This window comes from Podarcis raffonei, chromosome 4 (assembly GCF_027172205.1).
Source record: "Podarcis raffonei isolate rPodRaf1 chromosome 4, rPodRaf1.pri, whole genome shotgun sequence".
Classification (NCBI taxonomy): domain Eukaryota; kingdom Metazoa; phylum Chordata; class Lepidosauria; order Squamata; family Lacertidae; genus Podarcis; species Podarcis raffonei.
Window position 1 is genome coordinate 95,824,057 of NC_070605.1, and position 21,093 is coordinate 95,845,149.

The window sequence follows — 21,093 nt, forward strand, 5'->3', positions numbered from 1 at the left end:
TCTGAGGTTGGCAGGCTAGGAGGCAGCTTAGTTTGGCTGTGTGCTTGTTACTTTTTGTGGGATAAACAGAAAGCAGGAGCAAACAGCACACTTAAATTGTCCGGTGTTAGTCCAACATTTAAATGATTAATGCTGCAAGCTCCATTGGGTTTACTTTGAGTAGAGATGAATCAGATTGCACTTTAAGTATAAAAGCAGGTGTGAGAGATGGTCCCCTTCTGACTTCTAATGCTTTAAGAGGATAAATGTCCCCCCTCCTATGTGAAGGGATGTCAGAAACTGATTGGAGGGCAGGGGATGGAATTGCTCTGCAACAAAACATTTTTATTGCAACTTTAAGCATTTTCCAGTTTATCAAAGCAGTGGCAAATAAGTGAATTTGCCCATATCAAATGCTGACAGAAAACACACCCCGCAGCAATACTAGTGAAGTTCAACGCACTACAATCGTCAAATCATCAAAACCATTAAAATTGGGTTACAAGCTCTGAAAGGAACTATGTTTCGGAAAGAAAGAAATTCTAGAGAAAACGGGAAATATTTATATATGTATATATCTTGAATTGTTGACAATTACTGATCTCTTCTTGCTTCTTTTCCGTGTTCTTAGAAAGAAATATTTATATATGCCTCTTATCTTTTTAAAAAATATGTCATTAACGCTGCCTGTCCATGTATGCTACTATGAAGTTATTACTGGCTTCGCTACAGGGGTCCTCTAAATACAAATAGGGAAAATATGCCCAGTTTCTCTCTCCCCTGTCAATATCCCCCAGAGGACTGAAACTGACAAGAACATAATCGCTTTCCCCGACTTCTGCAAACGGGCACCATGGTGCTGAGCAAAAGTGTGCTCAGATAACATGCCTTTTCCTAAAGTTTCAGCATGCAAGAAACCAAGGCATGGCGTTTTGTATAACCTAAATTAATTTGCTATTTGAACAAGACTCTCAGACACGCAATCAGCCAGAGAATGAGTCGGGGAAGAGGAAGGAAGTGTTTGGGTTTTACATTTTGCTGGGGGAGATTTATTTCGCCCAAGAAAACTGGAGTAACTTTTCACATCAGCGGGTCTTTCCAAAGACACATTCATTTCTCCTCCACTAGCTATCATGATCTGTGGTACAACTTTTATATCTGCACTGATGCAGGGATAGCTTTAACTAGGATTTATAAAACCAGCGTCTAACAGTTTGGTTTCTTTGTTTAAAAGCCAACAACAGTTGGCATCTTTGCAGATGTAATGCTGCACCAAAGATAACATTAACCACAGAAGAGAAATTGCCCGGGCAAGGGGAAAGATAAGTGTATTGTCTCCCAGCCACGTTCGGGAAATGTTGTTGGCATAACAGCAGCAATGGGTGCTTGTGTTTTTTTATTCATGTATACTGAAGTCAAAATCCTCACTGGAGGAGAGGACAACAAAATATTTCAAAATTCTAAAAGGATGAAAGGAGAAATATCAAATTAGCTGTATTTGTTATAGCCTGTATCCTGCCCTTCCAAATAAAATGGGGGCTGTTTGCAGTTTCTGAACCACTAGTTTGCAATCCTTCCTTTCCCATACAACAATGATAAACTTCAAGGATATGTGACAAGGGTGGTTCATCTCAAAACAGCAGATACAAGTTCAGAGTAGACTGTAGATTAGGGTCGCCATACATCCGGAATAACGCAGTGGTATCTGGGCAGAAATCAGCCACATGTCAACAACTTTGGCCAAAAGAAAAAAAGTCGTCCAACAACTTTTCTGTCTGGATTTTCACCGTTTTAAATATGGCAACCCTACTGTAGCTTCATAGAAACCTATGAGGTAGGAAAAGCTAAGAGATTAGGAATCTTTCAAAGCCAGTTGGAATTCAATCTTGGGCTGAGTATGGCATTCTTCAGGAAAGTAGAGTAGTCCATACCCTGGAAGTTTAAACAACTGGCACATGATGTAAAAAAACTGGACAATATTTTTTAAATTAGTGAAATAACATGAGGGGAATGGGTTTGAAGGAAACTACCTGATTGACAAAAAAAAAGATGTTTTACTTGTATTCAAGAAAGGGCCCACAGTACTCAGTCTTCCTTATGTAATCTTTCCATTTCCTTTTCATATTTTAATTGCATTTAAGAAATGTTGGGCAGCATGGATTCCTACAGATCCAAGCACATTATTCTGGAAACCTTTTTCTGGGAATGTAACTGATTTTGCAGACAGAAAGAGAAATAGCAGATTAGAGGCAAACAAGATAGGAGAGTGAAATACCCCTGACATTTCACACGATAAACACGTGTCAATAAGTTTAAAAGGTGGGGGGAGCCCACTGGTTAAAAAGGGAAGGAAGGTGGGGGGAGGGGGAGAAAAAGAGAACTACGGGAAAAGCAGAGGAAATCTCTCCTTTGCTTTATTTTAGACATTATTTCATTAGTAATCTCCTAAACAAATAAAGGTTAGTCGGTGAGATATGCAGATTACACCAGTCTAGGAGACATAGGGATCAAACATTATGCAGAAATATTGGATTAACTCATTAATTGGAAAAATAGAGGTGGAAAGCCATTTAATAGTACCATGTTTTAGGTCACCTATCTGTGGGCAAACCTTAAGAAAAGAAATAGTCTTGAGAAGAGACATTGCTAAGCAAACAACCAATTTCTGGACGGAAGGTGAGGAAAAACTTTGTGTATAGACAGGTAAACACTTTCCTTGAAAAGTCTTGCTCCTCAGGGAGAAGAGGTTGCTTGAGGACAAATATATATATATATCAGACTTATTCTCTGTCATGTGGAGTTCTTAAAGTGGCATTTGACCAGGCTCTCTGATTTAACATGCTACTATACTGGCTTTTTTGGAAATCTGTTTCACTGGTATGCACAAAATATTAGCATCCAGAGTTGAGGGTTATTGCTACAACATTTATGAAAGAAAAAATATATAACAATTTTTCCAAAGTAGAAGACACCAAGAATGAAAAATCGTGAGCGCATGGATATACAGAAAGCATATTTCACAAATAGAGTGAGTGAGTGAGTGAGAGAGAGACTGTCTGTCTGGTACAACAGAACTTCTCTCTTACAAAGCCATCAGCCTCGGGCATCGAAACACTGTTTTGCTTCATCATCAATCTGCTGTAGTTTTGCCATTAAGAGATTTAATATTCTTCAGTGACCTACCTGCAAGAATTTTTTTGCTGCTGTTATTTTTTTATAAAAGTATTTTGCTGCCTTTTGATTTATATTCCAATCATTTCCTAAATCATTTTGGTTTTCTTCCCCAGTCAACAAACAATCAGAATAATTAATACCAATTGGCCTCTGGCTCAAAAAGCAAGCTTTAGTCGCTAATCTGAGCACAAAGACTTTCAGCCATATAAAGAGAACTATCTGTATTTCAAGAAAGCAGCTTAATCATCTCTCCATTTGCTTTTTAATGATTTTAAACTGTGTCCCTCTTGTATTCTCAACGGTGTCTTCAAACCTCACATTGTATTCGCTATCAAACTATCACAATATTGACTTCATTTTCATCCACAATGCTTATTTACCCAACAATTCACAGGACCAGTCCGTGCATCGAGTGCTAGCCTGCTAATTTGCTTTCCTGAAGTAAAAATTTATCAAAGACAAAATATCTAAAATCAATGCAAGATGCAATGGCTCACTGCAAGTTAAGCAAGCATTTCAATCCCTCAACTAAACAAACTTTATTCACATGCCCATCTGCATGCAAATCATGCTTAGTAATTAATATCCTGGTTCACACGCAATGCTAAAACCACGGTTTAGTGTTACATGCACAAGAAGCATGGAGCCATAGCAAGGCCTCAGATGTGCAGGTTTTTCCTCCTCCTGCACCATTGAGAGAAGGACTTCACCAACATCCAGCTTCACTTTTCTACTAACCCTAGCCAACTGCATCTCAGCAGCCAAAGAATATGGTTTCAAACCCCAGTTAGTTAATCAAAAGTTTTGAAAATTATGCTTTGAATGGGCTCGTTTTGAAAACAGGCCCGTTTGCGTTAAAGCACAATCCCTCTCAGTTAGTTAAAGTGTGATGCTGATAACGCCAAGGTTGCAGGTTTGATCCCCGTAAGTTGTTGTTGTTTAGTTGTTTAGTCGTGTCCGCTTCTTTGTGACCCCATGGACCAGAGCACGCCAGGCACTCCTGTCTTCCACTGCCTCCCGCAGTTTGGTCAAACTCATGCTGGTAGCTTCAAGAACACTGTCCCACCATCTCGTCCTCCGTCGTCCCCTTCTCCTTGTGTCCTCAATCTTTCTCAACATCAGGGTCTTTCCCAGGGAGTCTTCTCTTCTCATGAGGTGGCCAAAGTATAGGAGCCTCAGCTTCACGATCTGTCCTTCCAGTGAGCACTCAGGGCTGATTTCCTTCAGAATGGATAGGTTTGATCTTCTTGCAGTCCATGGGACTCTCAAGAGTCTCCTCCAGCACCATAATTCAAAAGCATCAATTCTTCAGCGATCAACCTTATTTATGGTCCAGCTCTCACTTCCATACATCACTACTGGGAAAACCATAGCTGTCCCGTAAACCATAGATGTCCCGTAAGGAACACCTGCATATTCCTGCATTGCAATGGCTTGGGCTAGATGATCCTCAGGGTCCCTTTCCAATGCTATGATTCTATGGATGGATGTGGAAACAAAATATCCCTGGTCCAAAGGACACTACAAACCAGGATTAGTGGAAAGTGATGCCAAACTGATATACCGTAGTTTACTGATATAGTCCTCCTTTCAGTCGGCAGAAGTGTACAAGCCTGAATTTAAGAAAAAGCTGATGTCCTCGATGCATACTTAAATCAAAATTCGAGGAAAATCAGGAGAGGAAGGCAAGCCCTTTAAGCAGTATGACGAATTCAAAGCTCTAACTCATGATGTGGAAAGGTGAGGTGAGAGAGAAAAAGGACTTGCGCTGACCAAAAGTATTACAACAGCAAATTTCTAGCTCAACGGCTGAGGAGCACAATGGCTGCCTAGTCCATACACCTCTATTCTTCTTGGGCTGCTAGCCTTCACAGTGCCACTTCAAGCCATGGCAGGTGAGGCAGATCTTCCTCCTTGAAAGGACAAACTATTGTTCTGTCACGAAACCATCCGACATCTCACAGATGAACACCCCAAACACCTGATAAATTAGTGTGTGCCAGACTCTAAACCACAGAGCCTAGGGCTTGCTGATCAGAAGGTCAGTGGTTCGAATCCTGCGACAGGGTGAGCTCCCGTTGCTCGGTCCCTGCTCCTGCCCACCTAGCAGTTCGAAAGCACTTCAAAGTACAAGTAGATAAATAGGTACCGCTCCAGCGGGAAAGTAAACGGCATTTCTGTGCGCTGCTCTGGTTCATCAGAAGCGGCTTAGTCATGCTGGCCACATGACCCAGAAGCTGTACGCCGGCTCTCTTGGCCAGTAAAGTGAGATGAGCGCCGCAACCCCAGAGTCATCCGCGACTGGACCTAACGGTCAGGGGTCCCTTTACCTTTACGTTTACCTTTACGAGTCTCCTAACTATGAATTGCCACTGCAACAAGTGGCAAGGGTTGCAGCCCTTAAGGGGGGGGGGAGAGGGAAAGCAGGGGTTTGCAAGTCAAGATGAGTTTCCTTTCCTGCAGCACTGCTAAAGTTATCAACATGTCGCCAGAATCCCACATCACACCGCTATTCTAATCCCAGATGAATGCTATTACGAACAACCATTAAGCAGCAGCTAAAGGGAAAAAAGGGGAAGACCCCCCAATGCTGAAAATCCAATAAACATCAGGCACAAATTCAAGATAGGTTTTTATTGCTTCAAAACATGTTGCGGATACGGTTATTCAATAGCTATGTGTTCCCGGTTCATCTCCCATGCTCAGCATAAATTGAGACAACCAAGAGACCACTTTTTATGTTTAAAAACTGATACAGGAATAACTCAAAAGGACATCTGACATCAGAGAGTTTAAACTGGATTTAAATCCTATTGAGGGGGTATGACTCATCTCAGAGGTTTAAATAAGATTATCTGCTACAAGAAGTAGCGCTACAAAAAAAAAAAAAAAAGCGTGAGGAAAATTAAGGTTTTGCTCCTAGTGGTAGATGCTTCAACTTTAAAAGGATCTGAGACTAAGCCTTTTGCTTCAGTCTCTGCCTCCCACCCAATCTTGCTCCAGGACAGAAAACAAACAACTGCAGTAATTCCTTTGGTGGTCCCAAACTTTGCTTCAGCATAACATATAAAATCTATCTAGATTTTGTGAATGGCAATATTATTTATAAACCAATTGAGGATCACAGGCTTTCAAGAAACCAAGAGTTATTCTGTTGACACACTCCTTCGCCAGAACTTCACCCTCAACAACACTCAGCGATTGAGAAGGAAAAAATATATTTCCTTATTGCTGAATTGTCAGGGGGGAATTCTATAGCTGTTGTTGATGCTATTTGACAGTAGCAGACTTTATATCTTGCAAGCACAGCCTATTGGTTTCATGAAGTGCTCAGTTTCTCTAAATACTCTCTCATTAGCAGAGATGAACTTCAGAAAGACAACGAACAAAAAAAACCCAAGATGTGAATGTAACTGGCTTCTCACACACATAACCCAAATTAAAGTCCTCTGCACATCTGACAGCACCAGAAAATAGATATCCCTCATTCAGTCATTTGCATATACATAGACATGTGAACACAGAACAATGGGCCTTTTGGGTGGTGGCTCCCTGATTGTAGAATGTCCTCAATGAGGCTTGCCTGGAACCTACATTGAAATCATTTCAGTAGCAAGTGAAAACCTTTACCTCTTCTGGGACACACATACACACATCCCTCCCACAGGCTATAAACTATTATGCTACTTTTTAGGCTATAGACAGATATAGATGGTTTTAATTAATTTAACCATTCAGATGACTTAGAATCATAGAGTTGGAAGAGACCACAAGGGCCATCGAGTCCAACCCCCTGCCAAGCAGGAAACACCATCAGAGCACTCCTGACATATGGTTGTCAAGCCTCTGCTTAAAGACCTCCAAAGAAGGAGACTCCACCACACTCCTTGGCAGCAAATTCCACTGTTGAACAGCTCTTACTGTCAGGAAGTTCTTCCTAATGTTTAGGTGGAATCTTCTTTCTTGTAGTTTGGATCCATTGCTCTGTGTCCGCTTCTCTGGAGCAGCAGAAAACAACCTTTCTCCCTCCTCTATGTGACATCCTTTTATATATTTGAACATGGCTATCATATCACCCCTTAACCTCCTCTTCTCCAGGCTAAACATGCCCAGCTCCCTTAGCCGTTCCTCATAAGGCATCGTTTCCAGGCCTTTGACCATTTTGGTTGCCCTCCTCTGGACACGTTCCAATTTGTCAGTGTCCTTCTTGAACTGTGGTGCCCAGAACTGGACACAGTATTCCAGGTGAGGTCTGACCAGAGCAGAATACAGCGGCACTATTACTTCCCTTGATCTAGATGCTATGCTCCTATTGATGCAGCCCAGAATTGCATTGGCTTTTTTAGCTGCCGCGTCACACTGTTGGCTCATGTCAAGTTTGTGGTCAACCAAGACTCCTAGATCCTTTTCACATGTACTGCTCTCAAGCCAGGTGTCACTGGCTTCTAAATAACATAACAACAACAACAACAACAAAGGTTCTAAATAACATAACAACAACAACAACAACAACAACAACAACAACAACAACAACAAAGGTTCTAAATAAATAAACTGTGGTGGTTGTTTTTACACATTTACAAAATATACATTAGCTTCAGCGTGAATACATTCATTTACTGTGACCTCCAAAAATCTTACGAATTAAGAAATGATTTCGGAAAATCCAATTAAATATATAAAGAGTGAGTTGCAAGAGACATGAACGCATGTGAAACATCACGTGGTCAGGGAAGTGAGAAGAGTTCAGAGAGGCTGTCTTCTGCAAAGTGGCAGTATGATCACGCAAGACACCTTAGGATCCAACCCTATGTGAAAAATATGGCCCTGGAAAACCGAAGAGTGACAGATGAATAATTCTGCAAAAGAATGTCCAAAACTTTCAGAACTTATGGCGCAATGAAGAAAGGAGATATTGTGCAGGGTGTTCCTGTATTCTGCAGTTAACACAGACACAGAATATGCTCTAAGTTGAGTAAAAACAGCAATGAAGTTAAGCAGAAGCAAATCATCATGTTATCTGGCATTTTTCAGTTTTCTAGCCGCAAATACTGGATGGGAGTCGATGTCTTACTCTGAAACCTCAGTTGCTTTTTCTATCACTCCAGTTTTACTGTTGATAAAACATTTCCAAGCCTCCCAACTTCACTCCCCTCATCTACTCCATAGGCATTTGGATTCTACGGCAGAGAAGTGCCTTAGGAAGGAAGGGGGGGAAAGAGTCAATCCCAGAATCTCCTGAGCACACAAACACTCCACAACTGTTACATAATCTGCCAGGTGCTTGCAATCTGGCAGAAGCCTAATTAATTCATCCAGATGCTGCAGTGCAGATTACTCAGGATCATCTGGGAGACAGTATTCTGTGCATTGCACAAACTACCACCAACTATATTAATGAAATAACTTTTAATTGTAAGAGTCTTTGGTGCATTCCAGCTCACAGCTGCCCAAGTTTGAGAACCCAAGACAATATTTTTTTTCCAACACAGTCCTCTACTCTTCTCAGGTTCTGACGAGCAGAGAAACACAGAGCCAGGCGTATTTTTCAACGGTTTTGCATATTGCTGGTATCTTGGTGACTTGGCGATGACACATTCTACAAGTAAGTGCCAAATCGAATCCAAGGAAAACCTCACACCCTGATTCAGATTTTGAATTATTTCCAGCTGCAAAACCCTGGAAGATAACTTAGAATTGCATACCTGGCTTCCATGGCCACAGGCCTAGGAACTAACTGAACTGTGGCACGAAGTGTCGTCATGAGTCTGAAAAGTCAAATTCCATGGCAGAACCCTGGTTTCTTGGATCAATTATAAGGGCCATGAACAAGATACATATGTGAGAATACCAACATGATTTCAGTACCATAAGAAGCCCTCTTTTCCTTATCTGAACATCAGATATGGCTGAACGCAAACCACAGAAGCACAGGCCGGGTTCCAAACTCGCAGTGAGTTTTTGTCCTTTTCTCCACGGAATAGATGTGGCCCAGCCAGGGCTGCAAAGAAGGTCACCTTTAAAACTCCAAAACGTATGTGGCAGCATAGGGGACAGACACACGCTATCCACAAGCCACAAGCCTTCGTATACGTTCTTCAAGGAACGGCACCTACAAACTGCCGAAGCGTTGCCACAAATGGCATGCCATGGGCAATACTATCGCCCCTTCCGCAGCCTGAAGCCTGGAAGAAGCACCCTCTGATTTTAACCTGCCTATGATCACATCACAACACTTGTCACAGCATATTCTTTGCTTTTCATTAGAATTCATGGAAGGGCTAAATGTAAGCACCTGCGTCTGCTTAAGCATCTTCTTTCTTGCCACCCCTGCTGTCTGAAATCGGATTAGTAGCCTTATTCCAAGTTGTCTTACTGAAGTAAAGGGATGCGGCCTAAACCACTGAGCCTCTTGGGCTTGCCGATCAGAAGGTTGGCTGTTTGAATCCCGGCGACGGGGTGAGCTCCCGTTGCTCGCTCCTGATCCTGCCAACCTAGCAGTTCGAAAGCACGCCAGTGCAAGTAGATAAATAGGTACTGTTTCGGTGGGAAGGTAAATGGCGTTTCCGTGAGCTCTGGTTTCCATCACGGTGTTCCGTTATGCCAGAAGGGTTTAGTCATGCTGGCCACATGATGTGGAAAGCTGTCTGTGGACAAATGCCAGCTCCTTTGGCCTGAAGCGAGATAAGCGCCGCAACCCCATAGTCGCCTTTGACTGGACTTAACCGTCCAGGGGTCCTTTACCTTTACCTTACTGAAGTATCTAGAAAAGGGGAGCATTATGGCCAAAAGCAATACACATCATCAACATTATTATTATTGATTAAATTTGTCGTACGCCCGCAGGTCTCAGGGCAGTTCAGGGTAAAATCACAATATAAAACCACAAAATACATAATCAAAATAAAAAAACATAAACAACCCAATAACCCCCTGTCCCAATACATTTTTAAAGTGCATTGGTTGGCAACCATGCAATTTTCCTCTGCTAGAATGGACAGTGTTGGCATGACAGAAGACAGCTTTCTTATGTCACCACAAAGAAACAGCTACACCTTGAACATGGGAAAATTAGCTTATGTGTCGCTTCTATTGCGCAGGCTTCTTCTAAAGCCCTTTAAACCGTATCTATTTTAACATTTAGCCTGTTCACAAATTGAGGAAGACGCATGGTGCAGTCTATGTGCCACATGGCTCTGCATGCAGAGAACTGTGCGTCTAAGCACACCCATCTCTGTCAAAGGCTCCCTGCGAGGAACAAAGCATGTGCAGAATAGCATTCCCCTGCCTTCTCCCTGTTCTGATAGCTTTAAACATGCGTGGAAATGCTGGTGTGCTGTAGCAAAAGCAATAATGCACGCTAAGCCTACTTCCTGAACGTTTGACAAGGTTTCTTGCTTGCTTAACAGAAGAACAAGGATATTTGATGCTTGCCTCTTCTGTGGAGTTTCAGGGCAAAACAACACATTACACAAAATTCAGGGCTAATGCTAAAGGACCAGCAACCTCATGTCAATTTTTCTCCCTCTGCTAAGGCCCTAACCTGACATGGGATTGCTATTCTCAGCGGCAACCCTGTGCTGTACACACCATGCAGTTCCACCCTCAATAAGCAGTATTTTTTTGGCTCTTTGGAGTAAAGATGAATTTGGCTATGCTAATAGATAGTGAATGCACACAAAGCCTTAGAGTAATATTTGCTGATCCGAGCCTACTCCTATGGCAATCAGTTTTATAAAGGTTGCTAACAGAATCTCAAGAGTTATAATCAAATAGGTGCATGTGTAAGTAAGGCTATTTAAACTTGTAACAAAAGCTATTATGATAATAATAGCCATAAAAGAGCAACTCCCATAAAAAATCATTCAATATCACACCCTGATAAGGCTTAAAGTACACAGAACCATTGTTGTATGAAAAAAAAATTAAGGTGTTCTTTTCCCTTTAAACATGTGGCAGCCAAACAGGTTTAATTACCACACCTCTTATTTCAGCCTACTAACTGCTCCATGCAAACATCCAAAAATAATATTTAGAGTGTTATACGGTTGTTCAGGATCGTTATGATTGCTGCAACCCTATTGTGTTGTCTATCTTCACAAGCAATCGCTGTTTTATTGGGCTGTTCCTTTTTGTTTAAATGCACAGAGAAAAAAATGCATGAGGTATCTATTATTTTAGGGCAAGAAAATTAAATATGCAATAGATACGCTTCCTAAAAGTAAGCAACGCAGGTTAACACGGGGAAACAAAATCCAAGCTGGAGGACTTAAAACTAATCGAAAAAGAGCACAGCGAGAGCTCCCATGCAAGTTCACTCATTCTTCTTTACAGCCATCTCGTTTACGAGAAAATGTGCACATGTGCGTGTTTTAAGATACTAAAATTCATCTAGGTTTTTTCCTTTAAAAAAAATAAAACAGCAAACTTGATAAGCCACCCTGAACAGACATAACACAGCGATCTTCTGGCATTGTGCCTGAGTACTTATACCGATGACGAGTGACAACAGCAATGAAATATTTTAACATGAAGCTCTGCCTTGTAAATGGCCTGTACGATCTGTCAAAAGTACTGCCTGCCATAAAAATCAAAGCCTTCAGACCGGTATTTCTTGTTTAAACACGCTACAAGATGAGCAGAATCGCTTGTGTGAACAAGCATAGATTTATGAACGCTACCAAAAGCAGCCTCACCATTCAGCTGATAGAATTGTAATTTAATACAACCCCACTATCACCGTACTAATTTTCAACATGCTGAAATGCCGCAGTCATTCAGTGCATAGGCGGCGGCGCTGAGAGAACCACCCTCTGAGGTTTCCCCTCTTTTTACATACCATCACTTTTGAGACATTGCTGGCACTATTCGTTGGGGAAGTTCTCCGACACTGAATTCACTGCGCTGAGGCTTGCCAGGAATATTCCCCGACGGATTAGACAAATAAATACATCCAGCAGCAGCGTTTTGTCAAATTAGATCAACCACAATTTTAGCAGCAATAATTCAATATGTCAAAGCTCAGTGCGTACTCTTCTCTCCCCTGGGAGTGTCGGGTAAACCTATGAAGTTGCCTTATCCCCGAGGCGGAAACTTGTTGCTGGACTCCATATCCCATAGGCCTTAGCCACGTGGCCAGTGGTCAGGAACAATGGGAGTTGTAGTCCAACATTTGGAGGGTCCCAGGTCCCCCATCGCTACCTTAGACCAATTATCTAACAGTTCTATGACCACAGAATGTTCTGTTCAAAGCCAAGCGGGTCAAACCTCAGACATCCTACCTGAGCTATGCACACTTGCATGTTTATTCACTTCTTATCCCAAGTCCTCTGACAGCCAGGATGGTAACTAGATACAGCTTTCCTGCATGCACACAAACACACTCACAGCTACAACTGCACAGAGATTTCTGTGCTTCTCTTTTCTGGCTTCAGAGATAGCAATGCACAGTACGGCTATTAGATGACAGTGGAACCATGCCCTGGCCAGCATTTGGTCTATAAACTATAGGAAAAATAGCACAAATCCATGGCAGAAATGACGAGCAGAATCCGTGACCAGGGAGAAGAGTCGGCTGAAGAAGATTGGGAGAAATTTAAGGACTATTTACAGAAATATTGCAAAATTAAGGAAAGTTAAATGGTGTTGGATTGAAATTGGGTGGTTTCTAGCTGTAATGATACAAAGGAATATAGATGGGAAAAAAGTGTTTGAAAAACAAGGTAATATTATAAGCTGTAATGCTTTAAGTGAAGGATTTGCTGAACAAATAATTTTAATTGGGATACGAGGAGGAGAAGTACGAGGAGGTCTGAGAAATTTGTTATTGAAAAGTATGATTTATGAACTGCATGTCTTTTTTTAATGTTTTTGTTTGTTCTGTTTTTGTTTGTTTGTTTAAAAAATGGAAAACTTAATAAATATTCTTTAAAAAAAAATAGCACAAATCCAGACTCTGTAGACAGGACAACCCCAGAGCCACAGTTTCTATTCTCAAGCCAATCCAAAAAGAAATACAAATATGTGTTAAACAGCCTGATTTTATGCATGTTTTCTTAAAAAGAAGTCCTACCATGTTCACCGGGATTTACTCCCAAAGCACTCGGGAGTCACCACCCCCTTTTTCTCTACCTTCTCTGGGTAATAACCAAAAAACACAGTGTGGCCTAGCACAACCGTCTAGGCGGGCAGGAAGCTCAGGCAACGAATATGCCAAAAGAACACTTTACTCACTCATGATAAATGTCACAAAACCATATTCTCAGTAGCTCAACATATAACCTGAAGAATTACTACTTCCAGGCGCCGTAAATAGTCAAGAGAAACCTTTGCTGTTTTCTCCCCAAGGAATTAATTGCAGAGCTGGAGCAGGATAAAATAGACCATGCTGCCCTCTTGTGCTAGGCAAACAGAAAGCTAAAGAAATCAAGAGACATTATTTACTCAACTGTGCAGATGACAGGATGGTCACACAAAACGTCTGTCCCAATGACCATACCTGCACCAATGTAGCAAATTCCTGAACGGGGCCAACTAGCAACAGTGTGGGAATGTTACCAATGGTTTGCAGAGATGTCAATAACATGCATTGATAGTTTGAAATGTAACCATGGCTTGCTACCCTATAGTGTAAGAAGGGATGCGGGTGGCGCTGTGGTCTAAACCATTAACCTCTTGGGCTTGCCGATCAGGTAGGCAGTTTGAATCCCCGCGACAGGGTGAGCTCCTGTTGCTCTGTCTCAGCTTGTGTCAACCTAGCAGTTTGAAAGCATGCCAGTGCAAGTACATAAATAGGTACAGCTGCGGCAGGAAGGTAAATGCCGTTTCCGTGCGCTCTGGTTTCAGTCACGGTGTCTCGCTGTGCCAGAAGCGGTTTACTCTTGCTGGCCACACGATCCGGAAAGCTGTCTGTGGACAAATGCCGGTTCCCTCAGCCTGAAAGCGAGATGAGCACCGCAACCCCATAGTCGCCTTTGACTGGACTTAACCATCCAGGAGTCCTTTACCTTTACTTATAGTGAATGAATAGTGAACCCCAAGACCACACCCCAAGAAATAATGTATGGTGGCATATATATATAAGCTCAAGTCACACTGGGAGGTCTACAAAGGTCTAGCATACAAAAATCCAACAGTTGTTCTGTTAGAGCTATCCCTGTCAGAAGTGGTTAGTGTGGCCCTTGCTACTTCCACCTTCATGAGCTCTTACTATTTTCGGGGCTCCTTGTTTGGTTTACCTTGCCAGTTCCTAGAACATTTGGCAAACTTTGCTGGCATTCAGGCATTTTTTGCAACCAGAGCGCCCCTTCTGATAATGCCCATTCACTGGCAATTGCTACTGAACACTCCAGAATTTACAGTTATGTAGTGGAAACGGACAAAAGCCAAGCCCAGAGAAGGAGGAGTCTCTACAAGTCACCACAGACAAATGAGGTTGGAGACAGGATGTTGTTCTAAAGATAGATAGATGATAGATAGATAGATAGATAGATAGATAGATAGATAGATGATAGATACACACACATATACAGTGGTATCTCTAGTTACGAACTTAATTCGTTCTGGAGGTCCGTTCTTAACCTGAAACTGTTCTTAACCTGAGTCATGCTTTCGCTAATGGGGCCTCTTGCTGCCACCGGCACACGATTTCCGTTCTCATCCTGGGGCAAAGTTCTCAACTTGAGGTAACTCTTCCAAGTTAGCGGAGTTTGTAACCTAAAGCATTTGTAACCTGAGGTGTTTGTAACTCAAGGTACCACTGTATATACACATACATACACACACACACACATGTATGTATGTATGTTGAGGACAAGCCACCACGGTCAACAAACATAGTGAAGTAAGGCATGTTGGGGCTACGTGAATGTCATGTATGGCTTTTGTCTTGACCTCTGCTGGCAACACAGCCCTCAGCCACCGCCCCCAAGCCACTCCTGCATAGGATTCTCCCTCAGTTTCTCAAAGCAAGCTGTAAAGATACGCAAAATACTTATTTTATTTATTAAATTATTACAGCTCCTTCAGAAAAACAATTCCAGTGCTCTGCAAAAAATACAATCTTCAGGTAACAATATATTCAGAATATTGTTTTTCAAGTTAGGTTGAACCAAGCGCTATCTTTCCGCAGCTCGTGACAAGAACTAGCATGCTAGTCATGTCTACAAATATTCAGATTCCTGTAAAAGCAACTAGATAATCGTTAGAACAGGTGCAACAAAAACTTACCAGGTTTTGTCTAGATGTGCAAGATCAATCCCACCAGTGAATTAACAGTGCACAATTTTTCAGGAATCACAAACTAGCCCCGTTGAACAGGCACCAAAATATTCTGCCTGAACACTTATTAACAACTAAAAAGCCATACGAATAGAAGGCTATAGTTTTTTTTAATCATTTAATGGTGGGTTGCAACTTACCAATAGGGTTCACGTCAAAAAATAGCACCGGAGCTCTCAAAATGGACTGAAACATTTTGTTGTGCAAGGTCTGAGCAGCATTAACCAAAACTTGGAACATAAGGAGACTCCTCAATATGGTGAAGACTATGGCAGCCACGGTTAAACCTGTAAATGAATGAAGCATCATGAATTGTAGTCTACCGTATTTTTCGCTCTGTAACACGCACCCGACCATAACACGCACGCAGTTTTTAGAGGAGGAAAATCCGTAGGCATGCCACCCGTAGGCATTTCCTCCATAACACGCACAGACATTTCCCCTTACTTTCTAGGAGGAAAAAAGTGAGTGTTATGGTGCAAAAAATACGGTACTTGGGATCCTAGAGGACTCGGGTGGCGCTGTGGGTAAAACCTCAGTGCCTAGGACTTGCCGATTCTATGGTCGGCGGTTCGAATCCCCACAGCAGGGTGAGCTCCCGTCTTTCGGTCCCAGCTCCTGCCCACCTAGCAGTTCGAAAGCACCCCTAAGTGCAAGTAGATAAATAGGTACCGCTTTATAGCGGGAAGGTAAACGGCGTTTCCGTGTGCTGCGCTGGTGCTGGCTCGCCAGAGCAGCTTCGTCATGCTGGCCACGTGACCCGGAAGTGTCTGCGGACAGCGCTGGCCCCCGGCCTCTTAAGTGAGATGGGCGCACAACCCTAGAGTCGGACACGACTGGCCCGTATGGGCAGGGGTACCTTTACCTTTACCCTGGGATCCTAGAGAAGGTGAGTCATTCCCCCTTGCCAAAAGAATAATAAAAAGAGAGGTGCATTCGTGCACCTCCATCACATTTGACTTGGACTTCAATTCACATGGGATACTGATATGACCCCCCACACACAATGTGGTCCCAAAAGGTAGTCCAACACTCCATGTCATGGTTTACCCTAGAGAAGAATGTGTCCTCACATTTTCTACAATGTACAGGGGTTCCTTGGCAGACAAGTGGGAAAGGCCCCCAAAAGCATGAAAGTTTGAAAACAACAGATGCAGATAATTTAATTTGTAACTTACAGGGGGAAAACCCACATGAATACTAAATAGGAGGATTTTACTAGTGTTGTACCTTGGATCCCAAACTCGGATGATTTGAATCCCAAATGCCATAAAACCGGAAGTGAGGGCTCCGGTGTGTGAACATTCTTTGGAATTCAAACGTCCGACGGGGCTTCCGTGGCTTCCGATTGGCTGCAGGAGCGTCCAATCAGAAGCCGCGCTTTGGTTTCCGAACATTTTGGAAGTCGAACAGACTACCGGAACAGATTCTGTTCAACTTCCAAGATACGGCTGTATTGTGATTTGCTTTAAAATTCATGCTGATTATCACAGATAAGGCTGGCAGAAGAAAGGGAGAATTTGAATCTAAGAAGGGAGGCTGGGGCAGGGAAATGCAAGGTCCTGCGGTCCACTCCTCATCTCTTAACCGTGGTTTCAGAGCTCAGACACCTCCTGTCTGCTACAGCCGGTTTTGAGCACAACCTATTTTTCCACGTTTGCTCTCCTAATCCATTGCACCAGCTCTTGAGCTGCATGCTAAAGCTTGATATTCTGTGTAGGCCACTTTCTGCTTTCCGCCTCGCAGTTTGTTAATTTGCTATAGCACTTGAGATCAAAATATATCCATGTTGCTGCTGTTGTTGTTTTTAAAGGCTGATCTTTTTATAATAAAAAACAAAATTGAAACTGAGCGCAGTAAAATGAGGATCAATCTCTAATCCTTCTGCCCATCCTTATTAGCACTGAAGATTTAGCTAGGACAATCCATTTGGGGAGACAATAGCCACATGTTTATGGTGAATGACTTTTTGAATACTCAATTTCTGGTTTGCCTTCCAAAATCCAGAAAACAAATTAAACCTCTCCTTTCTACCAATGTGTTGTTTTTTTTAAAGTTAGAGTCAATTATTTTAATCAGAAAACAAGGTACCATCTTGCTAATCTGTAATGACAAAACTAAATCACTGGGGGAGATGGGATGTTTGGGGCCTGTTGCTACTTAAGACACCATGTTGCAAAACATAACAATAATGGTTTTAAAAGTTCTTTTTTACCTCCGTACATTCCTAAATACCAGCCAAGGTCAAGAGTTTTCGTCACATTGCTTTCACTGCTCCCCTCCATAGTAACATTCAGCTTTACTTGTTCATTAGCCCTGTATAATCATCAAAAGAAAGAAAATAATTTAAATGTGTTTACGTACATAACAGAAGGATTGTATTGTGGATCTATCTAGCTTCTGGAAAGCCTACTGAAGACCTGAAGGCAACAGGACTTCCTACCCACTCACTTAAACCTTAATCCCTAGCATCAGGTATTCAGAAATACACTAAATCCACACATCTTCAGGTTGTTTTAAAGGAAGTCTTCAAAAGCTTCTCTTTTCATACGTAAGTAAAACCTTAAGATCTGCAGAATTGTGCAGTAAGTACTTGATTCTACAGTTCTATAACATTTTACAGATCTTCATTATAGGTATTGCTGTAAATAGCTTCAATATTTTTTATGATACAGTAGTATACACTAATTTCTAAATAAATAAATTTGTTAAGCATATCTAACAAGGATCCTTGCCAGTAGGGCAATATCTTGTTCCCATGCAACAGTAAGTGCAGTCAAGGACTGGAAGGGAAGAGGCATACAAAGGCATAAAACCACTTTTCTCCATCAAGCCATTCATTCATCGAGCCCAATGACAGGTGCTCCAACTTTCAGTGCTTCTCCAAAGTCTCAAGCAGAGGTCTTTTACCCAGGATCCTTATCAATGCAAAAATGAACCTAGGACTCTGGTCTCAAAGCAGACGCAATCTATAGCACTGAGCCGCAGACCCCCGGCTCTTGCACTCCAGAGCAGCAGAAAGCAAAACACACAGCATCTAATGAACTTTGTGGGTTGCCGGGAGAAGAAGAAATACGCTGGAGTCTGGTGCATCTAGATAAAACTTGGAAATATCTGTCTGTCCTTGTATGTGGGAGGATTTAAGCAAAATGCCAGGTTCTGGCAAAGCGAGACTGAGCAGAACACACAGTAAATTACAACTGTAGGTAACCTTTAAACTGTGGGACTACATTATGCTGTCAGTCAAGGGACTGACCCTACCTAGAACTGTCAGGTGTTTTTGTGTTCCATTGGCACATTCTGCTGGTGTGTTGAATAGGTAATCTGCCCCAACTGAGTGTCACCATAGAACCCCACTAAGCACTTGGAAAGGCCGACATGGATAATAATAATAATAATAATAATAATAATAATAATAATAATTATTATTATTATTATTATTATTATTATTATTATTATTATTATTATTAATTTATTATTTATACCCCGCCCATCTGGCTGGGCTTCCCCAGCCACTCTGGGCGGCTTCCCAAAAAATATTAAAATACTATAATACACCAAACATTAAAAGCTTCCCTAAACAGGGCTGCCTTCAGATGTCTTCTAAAAGTCTGGTAGTTGTTGTTCTCTTTGACATCTGGTGGGAGAGTGTTCCACAGGGATATCCACAGGGATATTGATGATATTATTATTATTATTATTATTATTATTATTATTACTACTACTACTACTACTACTACTACTACCGTATTTTTCTGTGTATAAAACCAGGGGTTTTTTAACCAAAAAATTAGCTTTAAAATTGGGGCTCGCCTTATACACAGGTAGTGCTGAGGGATGTTTTCTTAATTTGGAGTCCTCAAAAATAGGAGACGTCTTATACATGGGAGTGTCTTGTACACGGAAAAATACGGTATTTGAATTTATGTACCGCCCTACACCCGGGGGTCTCAGGGCGGTTCACAGAATAAAATCAAGACATAAAACCACAAAATACGTAATAAAAACAACCCAATAGGCCCCCCCAAAAAAACCATTTACTCCTCAGGGTCCAGGTAGGTTCATATGGAAAGAGAGGGTACTTGAGGTTTTGCGGTCCTGAGCCGTTTAAGGCTTCATAGGTCAAAACCAGCACCTTGTGATCATGGTATCTCCCCTGCCAGGTAAGAAACTGATTGACTGTATGGGATTGGCAGAAATGACGAGCAGAATCCGTGATCAGGGAGAAGAGTCGGCTGAAGAAGATTGGAAAAAATTTAAGGACTATTTACAGAAATATTGTAAAATTAAAGAAAGTTAGATGGTGCTGGATTGAAATTGAGAGGTTTCTAGCTGTAATGATATAAAGGAACATAGATGGGGGGGGGAAAGGGGTTTGAAAAATAAGGTAATGTTATAAGCTGTAATGCTTTAAATGAAGGATTTGCTGAACAAATAACTTCAATTGGGATACAAGAAGGAGAAGTATGAGGAGGTCTGAGAAATTTGTTATTTAAAAGTATGGTTTATGAATTTTATGTCTTTTTTATGTTTTTGTTTGTTTTGTTTTGCTTGTTTGTTTAAAAAATTGGAAAATTCAATAAATATTCTTTTTTTAAAAAAACCAGCACCTTGAATTGGGCCCAGAAACTAATTGCAGCCAGTGCAGTTGGACCAGGATCGGTCATCATACAGGGCAGCCAAAGCAGTTTCTGTGCCAAAACCAGGCCTAAACCCCAATTGAAATCGATCCAGATAATCAGACAGATCTACAGATTGCTGTATTCCCACCAACATAGCTGGTGGTAGTCTCTGAAATATGGCATTCTAGGGAATCCCAAGCCCCTTCATTTTGATGGAAAGGCACCAGGGTCAGTACCCTACCCACTCAAGCCTGAAACTGGTGGGAAAATTCCCCGCCCCCCATACCGGAACCTGGAGTGGGAGAGAATTGAAGGGGGGAGATAACTGCGAGGGGGAGAAAGGCAGGTGTGCTCCCCCAGCTCCCACCCTGGCCAGTGCAAGCATGGAAATGGAGTGACTCTCCAACCTTCCCTACTTAGGACTGAGCTCTAAAAGGTTTTAGAAGAAATAACAACTCACCAGTAAGAAAGCCACCAGTCCTGCAGCACATAGGCAACCTTGAACAAACAGAATGCAACAAACAGAATTAGCCCCAAAATGGAAAATGAGCGGGGTCCCAACTAAAGAAGACTGGCAACTTAATTTGATAGAATTTGCACAACTTGCAGACTTATCGTATAGAATCAGAGAACCAGAAGAACACACGTTTAAAGAAGAATGGAAAACTTTTATTGAATATATGGGAAATAACTGTGTACAGCTGAAAACGCTGGCAGCATTAAGGTAAATTCAGCAATGGAAATCATTGTTGATGGATATAAGAATGGAAAACTATACCGATTGGTATAGTTTTTGCAAAATATGCAGGGATATAAGATATGCAAAATGAACCATGGAAAGAGAAGAAGGGAAGCCATTGATATTTTAAGGATGTAAAATGTTTATCTGAAATTGTAAAACAGATAATTTAATAAAAAAGATATTTAAAAAATAAACAGAATTAAACAGTGTGTTTTTTGCTTTATTTGTGGTTTTTTTGTTTTTTTAAAAAAAGTATTTCCAGTTTTAATAGCAATATTTCAACTGCTGCAAGCCATA

The 21,093-nt window shown here is 41.6% G+C and overlaps 1 protein-coding gene across 3 annotated transcripts in view; it reads right to left on the reverse strand.

Annotated features, from left to right (window-relative positions):
- Positions 1-21,093, reverse strand: part of ABCC4 (ATP binding cassette subfamily C member 4) — a 164,404-nt gene that overhangs the window by 82,915 nt on the left and 60,396 nt on the right. For 2 of the 3 annotated variants that reach the window (XM_053384578.1, XM_053384576.1), the window contains exons 17-19: positions 20,515-20,552; positions 17,648-17,748; positions 15,573-15,719 (exon numbers count right to left, since the gene is read on the reverse strand). In XM_053384578.1, the coding sequence (XP_053240553.1) occupies positions 15,573-15,719; positions 17,648-17,748; positions 20,515-20,552 (286 nt within the window). The remainder of the gene's footprint in view (positions 1-15,572; positions 15,720-17,647; positions 17,749-20,514; positions 20,553-21,093) is intronic. The other variant, XM_053384577.1, reaches the window with a different exon arrangement.